Genomic DNA, 12,355 nt, shown 5'->3' with positions numbered 1-12,355 from the left:
GTCGGCTCTATCCAGAGATGCGGGTCATGTGGAATTCCTCCCCTCAGGAGAAGTTCTGCTTGCTCCGGATCGTAGTTTTTTGGCTAAAAATGAGGATCCTCTTGCAAGGAAGGGCCCCTGGCCCCTTGGAAAGTCATCCCACTTCCCCAAGACCCTTCTCTCTGCCCAGTATCAACTTTAAGAGCCTTTCTATCTCGTACATCCTCAAGATCCTCAGGTTCTCTCTTCATGAGAGAAAAAGGTGGTACTTTGTCAGTAAAAGGTATTAGACAACAAATCCTTTACTTCATTAAACAAGCCAATCCTGATTCATTCCCAAAAGCAACATGACATCAGGGGAGTAGCCACCTCAATTAATTACTTTCAACATATGAACTTTGAGGATCTTAAAAAGTTTATACTGGATGGAAATCTCCGACAGTCTTTAAACGTCATTATCTAAAGTCCTTGGAATCTTTAAAATTTTCAGCAGTAGCAGCGGGAAACATTGTTTCTCCTGATACTGTATAGTAGTCGTAGTACAGATCCAGGTCTCCTTTCTACCTACCTCATCCAACATGCCTCACCCTATCGCCATGCTACTCGGATATCCTAGCCTTAGCCGCTGAAATCATACTAGTGGATTGTCCCTTATTTTTTTTGCTAGGGACATCCACACTTTGTACTGATAATGTACTTCAGTGTACCTACCCTTATTTTTATGCTAGGGTAGGACACAATGTGTTTGTATATTTTGTAAATAATTTATCTAAGTAAATCTATTTTGTTAATATTACACTGCATTATTATAATTTACTATGTTTACTGTAATTTTTAAGTACTTTACATTACTAACTTTCTTTTATGTTACTGTTTAGAATAAGTTAGGCTTAAGTACTTAGTTTATATGCTGTGATTGATTTACTTATATTATATCCCTCATTTTACAACTGCTTTTCATTTGTCCTTTTTTTCCCATCTTGTCTGTTTCTCTGGTACTCTTTCATAGGCCGACACGAGCTGAGCCCAGAAAAGGGATTTTGACGAAGGCAAAATCTATTTCTGGGTGATTGGCTCGTGTCGCCCTATGAAACCCACCCTGTATTGTTTACCCCCCCATGCAGGACAAGATGTTTTTAGATTAAGGATGTTCGCTAGGGGCGCTGCTGTCCGTGGCGTCCTCTAGTAGTAGTAGTGGCGGCCGCATCGCCCGTTGGTATCAGCTCTCTCTTGTGGGGATTCTGATTGGAAGTTCTAATTGGTGAATGTCTCGTGGTAGTGTTCCCACTCGCCCCTATTACCATACCGACACTTCTTTTTAAGAGTGAGCGAGTCAGTTTTACTGACATTTTCTTAATTTTGTTTTTCTCTGGTAATTTTAGATTAATTTTACCTAGAAAGAATGATATTAAGGATCCTTTCATAGGGCGACACGAGCCAATCACCCAGAAATAGATTTTTCCTTCGTCAAAATCCCTTTATTAACTTTGTACATAATAGTTTATGATATTATGATAAGTTAATTCATATTTTCAATTGAGAGAGAGAGAGAGAGATAGAGATGAGATAGAGAGGAGAAGGAAGAGAGAGAGAGAGAGAGGACGAGAGAGAGAGAGCAGCTTGTGAAGAGAAGTTAACTTGGAATAGCTTGAGATAACAGCTTAGGACGAGATTCCTGCTTGAGAGCAGCTTAGGACTAGAGTATACTGTTGACTATCTAAGCTCGAGAATAACAATGAAATTTGTATTTTAAATATTTTATGATGACAAGAAATGAAACATGGATAGTGATAAGATATTCTCTTGTATACTGTTATAATATGTGATAATCATTGAGTCAACTATAAAAGTTGTATTGAAGCACAGTTTCGTAAATCACAGAAAGAATAAAAATATGGCAACACATATTTTTATTCTTTCGGGGACCATCTTGTTCTTTTATTATGATAATAATAGATCAGTATTATAGTTTTTCTTCTGTAAGTGATGAGAGAGAGAGAGAGAGAGAGAGAGAAGAGATAGAGAGATGAGAGAGAGACGAGGAGGAGAGAGAGAGAGAGAGATTTGTTTTGCTATTTACATTCATAGTATTTGAAAATTTGTGAATGAGTTTATTCTAAAAATGCATTTAGTCATGAAAAGAAGAAGAAAACAGTAATTAGTGAATCTTGCTCTATGATAAAATTCGTGATTTCGTTAATTTTCCGGAATATACGTAGCATTTGGGCTTCACAAAAAAAGTAAGTAAAGTGATTTATGACAGAGTTTAGAGGATACTTACGTAAAAATACATCGGTACTTTGTAGAACAGTGACGTCACGGTGGTCATATGTATTTTTTTTGTGAATGAATATACATTTATGATAAAAAATAGTTACTGTACTGCTTAGAGTACCATACTGTAATATTAATGTAATCACATCAAAATAAAGTAATCATTGTTCATTGTATACTGTAAACATGTAAAGTGTATTTTTGTCTTTTGAAAAATGGATTCCCCAAGGAATTATTCCTTGAAGAGGCTTTTTATTATGAAGATATGCCAATAATATATAAGATTTGCGATTTATTATGAATATATGACAATAATATATGTATAAGGTAAAAATGGTTTTATTACGTTTACGCTTCGTCGCCGATTGCAAACAACATACGATAATCTATGACAATTATCGTTTGTATGACTGCAGTGTTCAGAGAAGTTGAATTACGTTTATACCAAAAACAATAATGAAGTTCGAATTGAAAATTACTGTTTTCCTAAATGTTATTCTACTGTAAGTATTAAACTACTTTTTAACATTGTCTAAAGGTTAAGAATGACAAAGGTGCTGTGAAGTGTAACTCAATGTTTACATTTCTGCTGGCCGCCTTACTACAAGTTGATGTCAATGACGTGGAATTATTCCATGAATAGGCTATATATTTTGAAGATATGCCAATAATATATAAGGTGAGAATGGTTTTATTACCTTTATTGTCAGTTAATATCATAATGTAAATCTGTTCATGCATTTGTTGGTTATCGGAACCGGACGAGGCTTAGCCTACCACCGACAAGCCCGCGATGCTGTGATTCATACCAGCGATATATAGACTGAGAAGTGGTCCAAGGAAAAACCCTTGATTAACTGAATCCGTGATTGCTGATCCGCGACTAAACGAGGCCCCACTGTACTCAGTTGGCAGTGCGTGAGTTTCAAAATTGTTATCGGTGGTCCGGGTGAATCTAAGACTTTACAGCAACAACCTTTTCGTATGTAGAGCTGTAAAATTTTTCGTGTTAGCTTTCGTATCTCGAGTTTTTCGTAAGTTGAGCCTTTCGTATCTCAAGGTACCACTGTAGCTACACAAAAACAAAAAACACAAAACACATGTACTTACCAACCACTCCAGATACTCCGGGCTATCCTGTTCTATCCGCTGGTCAAGGTCACTGAGACACCGACAACAAGAACAACAACCAAGAACCACAGCACAACAAAAACAACAACCAAGGGCCACAACAACAATCAAGGGACACGACCACAACTCAACAACACAGCAAACAACAAGGAACTCAACCACAACTCAACAACTCGGCAAACAAGAAGGAACTCAACCGCAACAAAAGACCTATGTACAAACAATTAGCAACACAAAAAACAATGCATAAAAGGCAACACATACACCCACTAACAGCACCAAACTTAACAACAACTAACAACAAATCAACAAAACACAATTCAAACAAATTTCAATGCCTTCACTAGACTGCTGCCAATACTATTGCCTCTCACAGCTTCTGACTAAAGACTGTGTACCTCAAAACACAGAACTCCAACAGCTAACAGCACCAGCAGACAACCCAGAACTCATCAACAGCCAATCCAATTGTTAACTACCCATCCAGCAATTATGCCCTTCCTCTCTCTCTCTCTCTCTCTCTCTCTCTCTCTCTCTCTCTCTCTCTCTCTCTCTCTCTCTCTCTCTCTCTCTCTCTCTCACACACACACACACACACACACACACATTGTCAAATGGAATTCCAAAACTTTTTATATGAGACTCTTCTAAGTGATAATAAGTTGAAGGTGGAGATTTTAATCCCGGGGTTTGATGGCCTTGGTTTTATTTATTGTCGCAAGTCCCAGATGTGCAAAGTATGGCTGTATACACTAAGTCTGGACGACCTATTTATTGCCACAAAAATTTTGAATGTAGTTGCTGTGAAGTTCTTTGTTTTAAAATTGTCAGTAAGTTCTACAGTGTGTAAGTATTTGCTGTTTACTGCAATCCAGATATCAATGATTCTATATATGACTGTCTCTTGGAAAGCATTAGTATTGGTCAGTCTCAGGATTCAAAAGCTTCATTTGATATTTGTAAAGACTAATACAAGGCACAGTGATTGCTAAATTCAAATTCCACAGATCAACATGGACAGTTTGCTCTTGAGTTCTGAGTATTCTCCAATTTTGTCCAGCTAATTAAGGAACCCATGCATATTTCTGGTAATAGATTAGACCTAATGTTCACAGATGTTCCAGTTATTGTCAAGTCCAAGATCTGTGAATATATAGGCACTACAGATCATTCAGCCATTGAGATGGACATATCTGTTAATCAGTATATGTATTCTTAATGCCACTATTGGAGAAAAGGTCTGGCTGAAATCTAGAGCCAAATGGAATCACATTATTGAAGCTCGTCAGGCACTTACATTTCAGATGCTATATTAGATCCTGGCCCCAGGAAGTTAAATGGAATACTGATGGCTATTTTAATAAGGTATATCCCTAGAAACTTCATCAAATTCAGTACAAATGACCAGCCATGGTTTGATGATACATGTAGATGAGCTTACCATGACAAGCAGATCAAATTCAACACATGGAGATGAGATTGTTCAAAGGAAAATTACACTATTTTTGTTGATTCATACTGTGCTGTGAGTAGAACTTACCATACAGCCAAGAGAAATTGCAATAATTCCTTGAAGAGGAAACTTGAAGGAATTATACTCAGCCTCAACAATGGTGGACCAAATTGACATCTATCTGGGTCAAGCTTGCCTTCCATTCCACCACAACTAGCAGGTGATGGTAGATTGGTTACTGGCCCTAGGGAAAAGGCTGAACTCCTTCATCAAGCTTTTGAAACTAAGCAAGTAGTCATCCTGAGCCTATTCTTACAAAATTTGCATTGTTCATATATGGATTGTTCAGTGTGCTGATGATGCAACACTTGTGGGTATAGTAAAGTGAAGTTGCCCTTAGTCTCAATCAGGACATGGACCAGATCAGGGAATGGTGTTGTGCAACTGGAATTTCAAAAGTTCAAGCTAAAGATGCAATGCATTACTACTACTCTATAGCTATTCTTCCATTTTAATACATATTTATCCATTTATTAATTTATGTTTTCTTTTTAGCAAGTGAGATGTCTTCACTCTGTATTTCCCATTATACCTTTTCTTACATCCTGACAAAAACCATATTCTTTGGAAGCTTTTATTTCAAGTCAATGGCCCCTTTGGGCTTGTTTCATAGGAATAGTGTTCATCTTCTGAACAAGATAATAAAAAAAATGTACCTGATGTACATTATTATATTTGTGTAAATAGTAACATTTAAATGTGAAATTTTCACTTTGCTCACCTGACAGTCATGTCTCATAAATTATGAGATGCCTGGTTGAATAGATTATAATTGCATGCATATACATATGTGTGTACTGTACACAGAATAGGCAATCATACTACCACTTGCCTTGACCAGTTCTCCTGTATCTAAGACTAGCAATACTCGAGATAGGAATGGGGAGATATGTTCACAACATTCTTCCTCATCCTCTTCCTCCTCCTCATGAGACTCAGCTTCCTCTTCATCCCCTCATCCCCTACTCTACTTCTCCCCTTCCTTGTCGGAGGAAGAAGGGTAAGTCTAATCTTCCCCTTCCTTGTCGTAGGAAGAAGGGTAAGTCTAAGCTGATGGCTTCATGTGAGTGCCTTCCCCTCTCTTGGAGGAGCAGGGGCTCATTCCTACCCACAGGTAGTCATACAGCCTTAGGGATGGCAGGCATAAGGTACCCCTTACCATCCCACTTAGTCACGAAGACTGCCTCCAACTCTTCCAGTTGTCTTCCTTTGTGAACACCTTTGGTTGGGTCAGTACACACCACTTGCTCTGCACATGCTCTGCCTCAAGACTTTGCCTTTGTGGAGACATACTAGGAGGATCACATTCAATCCGTTAGCTCTGTGCATTCAGGGTCTTCAGAGTAAACACACAAACAGGTGACAGGGTAGGACTCTTTCCTTGTTCTTCCTCAGAGGTACACTGGTGTGAGTAAGTACTGTCGTCTTGCTTGGTGGGTCTACAAATTAGGTATGGGTTTAGCACACTCTTGAGAGAGACAGGTCCCCTCTGGGTCCTTTTACCTTTGGTGTGTATGGTTTGCTGCTACCGAGTATAGGGAATGTTCTTGGTCAATGCATTCCAAGTCTGAATGTCTTTCAGATGGTGATTCTGAAAGTCCACACGAGGTGTCAGCAAGTCTGCACGAGACCTCAGCAAGTCTGCAGAAGGTCCACACAGTGAAAGAGTTTTTGTCTTTCAAATTTTTGTCAGATTGATTATGGGAACTTTAGCGGCTCTGAGAGCATCTGGTTCTGGGGCTAATTTTGACTGAGCTTCAACAACTGAACTGTAACTGCCTGGTAATAAAGGGGCAGAAGTCCTGGGTAAGTTACAATACCCATCCAAAAATATAGTAATATCATTTGGAGGCAGATGGATCCTAGTATCCCATTTTGGGGATAGAATTCCTTCTATAAGGCTTCTCCCATGGCTACCTGAAATTTGTGTCCCTGATCCATCGGGATTCAGCAGGGTCATTTTAGTGGCAATGCCCCCTTCATATTTCATGGTAAGAATGTCTCCCCCGTGCAAAAATCCCTCTGTTTCCCCTGAGGCTTTAACCTGGGGGGGTAGCGGGGAGTGATGTTACTGGGTTTTTGCATAAAACACCTGGGAGGTACTGGGGACTGATGTTACAGGATTTTGACATAAACATAAATCTTGATATGAGAGAAAAGGGTTAAATATCTGCTGCAGGAGTTTTGCAGGAAAGATATGATTTTCCCTTTCCTTAGTCATACTGAACCCTAAGAATCACCAGGACAGCTTAGAATTAGCAGTTTCTTCATTAAAACTTGCTGCCAGTAGCATACTACACGTTTGGTACATATCTGTCAACCAAGCAAATTTTAATTGTTTTTTACAAGACTATACCCATGCAGTTGGTATGAGCCATACCCACGGGCACAAAATAACCCTGTAGTGTTATAAAGCAATTTGTTATTAGAAGCCAGTCAGTATTAAATTATTAATGAGGGACACCTCTGTAGTTCCTCATACAGTTGTCATATTCGTAATAGATTCTATTAGAAATCTATGTTAACTTAAGGCTTTTGAGGTTTAAGTTAGTTTTGACAGCCATATATGGCTGTACAGTATTAGTCGTTTTGCACTATGTAAAATTTTAATTTTAATTGTCATACCATTTGGACAAATATGTATGTACTGATTTGTTTAGTTAGCCCAAGCCACTGATTTTACATATCTTTAGGTTAATTAATTATGCCTAGGGTACTATTTATATCCTGTCCTAGTCTATTTTGGCTAAACTACCACTTAGTACACCAACAATAGGATATTTCCTAAATTGTTCTCTTTTAGCCTAGTATAGGGCATTGCCTAATCCCAATTATTCGAGATCAAATGTAAAGGCAATATAAAAAAAGAAAGTTACTTACATGTAAATTCATAGTTAGGCTAACATCAATTGTCTAACTCAAGACTGTTTATATCTAGCCCTAGGCTATTTGGTATACTATGTATAACAGTAACTGTCTAATATGAAACTCACTGATGTGAAATATTATAGTTAGGCTATCACCTAGTAATATAGGTTATTGTCTAATCCTAGTTAATTTACCTTTTAAGTTATGGGATTAACCAGGCGTAATTTGTAGCCTTCAAGATAGGCTACTACCTCATAGTCCATTTGGTCTATGTATACTGTTTTTGGTCCACTATATAAAACAATAAATTACTAATGTGAAACTTTATACTAGTTAGGCTATCACCTAATATAGGTTATTGTCTAGTCCTGATTAACTGTTTTTGGTTTACTGTAGCAAGGCTAGCCTTTCACCTAGCCTAGGTTTTTGTTCAAATCTATCTAGATTATTTAATTCCCATTTAAGGGTATGCACGTGATAGCCTACAGTATTAAGACAATGCTTTAGTAGACAGACTAAACAAAAAGGGAAAATGTCTGTAGCCTTTTATCTAATCCTAAGGTCTTTGGTATAAACTTAGGCTACTGCCTAGGCCCATAGCCTAACAGGATACATCCTAAATCTTACCTTAATTCAGGTTACTGCCTAATCCAGGTTATTTTTGTTGACTCTTAAGGATATGTAATCCAATCCTGGGCTATAGGCTGCAGACAATTACTACAGTCTAGCTAACTGCCGGTAGGCTATTGCTGATGTCGTTATCTGAACAGATTATCTGTATAATAATAATTGTGAAACATTTCTTTAGATAAAACTTCTGAATAGAATGGTAAATTCTTCAAAACAACTATCTCTTCCACAAACACCTAACAATCGCAAAATGTAAGAAGCGCCGACATGTACTGGCAGAAAAGCTGGCTTACAGCTTTTCATGCACATTAAAATCATTGTTCCATGGTCTAAACTAAAAAACCTTTAGGTGGAACATGAAATTACATTCACTCAGCTTTCAAGTTGGAAGTTTCCATGAACTTTGGTAATGAAATCAATAATTGAAGAACGAAACTCTCAGAGCTAACGATCCTAAATCGTTTAGCACCGACATTTACTGGTGAAAAATGAGGTTTAATGCTTTTCACGCATACTTAAATCATTGTTCCACCTTATAAACTAACAAAATTTTTAACTGAAACTTAAAATTGTACACTTAGCTTTCAACTTACATGTTTCCATGAACCTCAGTAATGAAATTAATAAGCAAAATATGAAATTCTCGGAGTTAGCCTAACGATCATAAATCATAAGAAGTGCCAACGTGCGCTGGCAAAGTAAGTCAATTACAGCTTTTCACTCACAATAAATCAATGCTTCACAGTCTAAACTAAAAATTTTTTAACTAGAACTTAAAGCTATGCAATTAGCTGAATCAATAAGTGTAGAAACGACTTCTCTGAGCTCTGGTTTCTTGACTGACCAGAAAAAAGAATGGCATCTTGGTCACATTTTGGTCATATGTAAACAATATGATGTTGTATATGTGCATGACCACTTCTTCTTGTGGTGTTAACATAGGTTAACTGGGTATTAGCATTTGCTGAGGATAATAGAAAGTGCCCTCTTATCCTGAGTCCATTTACACTCTATCCCATGGTATGATTTATCCTGTGGTATAATTTTTATCATTACAACGCAGTATCCGGCCATAAGACCAGTTAAGAGAATTCATTGACATTAGTCAGGTCACCATGGAGCTCTGGATAGACCATGGATAGGGTAATTATTAGAAAAAACATGTATAGCTTGGTAAGATTAGCATGTTTTTAAGAGAGTTTTGGAAAAAGAGGTCCCTCACAAGGTTGGAAATAGTATTCAACTTCCCATGGAGTTTACAGAAAATTTGTTCGAATTTTTTTGCTTATACTGTGCATTTGCACATCTTCCTCTTTCCAGTGATTTCTTTTTTTTTATTGACTGACCTTAAAGTTTGCTCGGTCTAGGTGTGTTTTTAAGATATATTTTAGCCCGGTCTGTAAGGGATAATGTTATGACTGATAGCAATACAAAATTAAAACAGAAGTAGTATTATTCCACCGGAAAATTCTGTACATCCCTTTCTTCAACCTGCATCACAAAATAAATAGCTATAAAACTAAACCTGATGCAAATTTGTCGTTGCCTTAATTTCAGTGAGCAGTTGACAAGTTTTGTGCAAAAATCTGTACTGTAGGAATTTAGTCTTAAATCATCAGAATTTACAATTTATTCAGTTATTTTTATGCATAGTTGTAATTTGTTTGGTATACTTTGTTATTTTATTAAAACCTGGCAGATTAATCTTATGAGTAGTGGCAAGTGACTAATTGAATTCAGTCGTTTGCTAATGTTAAACTTTGTAACTAAGCAGCAGGTCCATTTTTTTTTCATTCGGTGAAAGATCCTACAGGCAAATGCTATGAGTAGTCAAATATGAGTTATCATGCTTTTTTAATTGCTTTAATATATCTGAGTATCTGAACCTTAAGTTTATTTTTGCCAATCAGGTCACAGTCGAACAATTATTGGTGTAGAACAGCTGGGAGGCAACGAAGGTGGAATACGACTACTGGTGTTGGATCCATCCCATTCACCTACTCAAGTAAACCAACTTCTACACACACAGACTGCTCCGACAGCTATGAGATTACTTCGTAAACCTCTCTCTAGTATGAGAGCCAAGCAGTATCAGATGGTGGTGGTTGTTGGTCTCATAGAATCTGAACAAGAATATAAGGTAAGGAAGCATTTGAGGTTGTTTGCATCACTCCCCTGACTTCACCTCTTGATTTTCCCAGCATAGCCATCCAATTTCTTGTAGTTAACTGTGATGCAAAATTTACCCTTTGTGAGTAAATTATTTAAACCATTCCTTGCAGGGTCAAGAAATATGACTACGTATATACTTTGTAGTTAATTTAGTTAACCTAATTTATAATTACTGTACATATTAACTGTCTTAAGACTCCTAGAAATGGATCCTGGGTTACAGAGTTTTTGTTTTTTTAATTTATGGTGTTGATAGAGAGGGCTGTTGTGTTCCATTAGGTTAAAATATATGAAATATGGGATGTGAATCTCTGGCCATGTCAATTTAGTCCCCAGAACTGAGCCTTTTGCACTGAAACTAATGTAGTGATAAAAGTATCTTTTCTTTAAATAGAGCAACTTGTAAAATTTATGTCTATTGTGCGCTATCATGGATGAACCCTGTGGAAAATAAACAAAAGTACTTTCATTAATTATTTTTATGGGATTATATTTTTCATTTACATTAGCCTAATTTCTGGATTTCATGAATCCAAAACACACTTTTAGGATTTTAGTTTTTTTATTTATTTATTTTTTTCACTTACTAAACCATTGTATACATTGGCCTAATTCCTGGATTTCAATCTTAGACATCCCATTCATGTATTTAGAGAAAAAAAAAATATTTTTCTGGCTAGTCAGCAGCACTGCACTTGTGCATAATATGGGCTTAAGGGGTTTTCAGTTTGTAAGAACCTCTCTTCTCATGTATCTACTTTGCTATTATTAAGCTTTTTCCTGTACTTAGCTGCTTCTAGTTTTATTGCTTTTTTCTTTTGCATCAATTCAGTTTTCCCCATTTCCATGGTCAGTTCTCTTTTACCTGCACTACCAGAGGATTTAATGACTTTTATGTTTGTAATTAATTTTCCAGAAGTTTTTGTCTTTTTTAGTTATTCACATTATTAATAGGCATTTGCTGTTTCATTCCCTTGCTTTGTCTTTCAGTTGGGTTTTTTCAGGGGTAATTTTATGTGGTTACTTTATGGGGTAACAAGTGTAATAGTTGATGCAATCAGATATTTCACTTGTTCTTGTTTCATTAGGAGTTTATATTTTTCAGCACATCCAGTAAGTTTGTTCTGTGGTTTTTACTCTCCTGCTTGTATTTTCTAATTTCTGGCTATTAATACTCACTTTGCCATTTTCTAACTAACTGGCATTTTTTAAGTATCATACTGTAGTTTGCATAATTTCCTCCTTGGTTTGAGACTATTTCTGTTCCTTTCTAGTTTCTCACCAGTGTTAACAAGTTTTATAGTTGAGTTACTGTCTAGTTGGCCCCCAACTTAACAGCATAAGTTTGGTTTCAGGACTTAGCTTGTAATTCATAAGTCATGCAGAGTTGAATCCTAAATATAAGATCCTAATATATGCTACATAACATATGTACGTATACTCTCGTGTATATAGCCTGTACTCTGTAATTTCTAGATTTTTTATACTGAAGTGCACTACCAGAACAATGCATATTTTATGTTAATAATAGTTTTTTTCCATAAAAGACTCATACGAACTCATGAATCATAAATGGCACAAACTCAGGGATTTGTATAAAAACACTCCCTTGCATGGTCCAGTTGACTCCATTGTGACACCTTTATTTTTTTTTTAATTTCTGACCTTAAAAACACCATTTGCTGTTAAGGATCCATAAATTATACATAGCCTGAATTGCAATTTTAGGAGGTAAAATGAAGAGGCTGCATGTCATAAAAAGCCAGCAGGGTATGAGAGGCTAAACCT

General features: G+C 36.7%; 1 protein-coding gene across 3 annotated transcripts in view; it reads left to right on the top strand.

Moving 5' to 3' along the window:
- The window catches only part of LOC135195056 (zinc finger-containing ubiquitin peptidase 1-like), a 181,756-nt gene that overhangs the window by 153,533 nt on the left and 15,868 nt on the right, over positions 1-12,355 (top strand). For all 3 annotated transcript variants that reach the window (XM_064221404.1, XM_064221403.1, XM_064221401.1), the window contains exon 9: positions 10,306-10,535. In XM_064221404.1, the coding sequence (XP_064077474.1) occupies positions 10,306-10,535 (230 nt within the window). The remainder of the gene's footprint in view (positions 1-10,305; positions 10,536-12,355) is intronic.

Source organism: Macrobrachium nipponense, chromosome 15 (genome assembly GCF_015104395.2).
Source record: "Macrobrachium nipponense isolate FS-2020 chromosome 15, ASM1510439v2, whole genome shotgun sequence".
NCBI lineage: Eukaryota > Metazoa > Arthropoda > Malacostraca > Decapoda > Palaemonidae > Macrobrachium > Macrobrachium nipponense.
The sequence above is the reverse complement of the archived record's forward strand: the minus strand, read 5'-3'. Positions and strand labels throughout refer to the sequence as shown.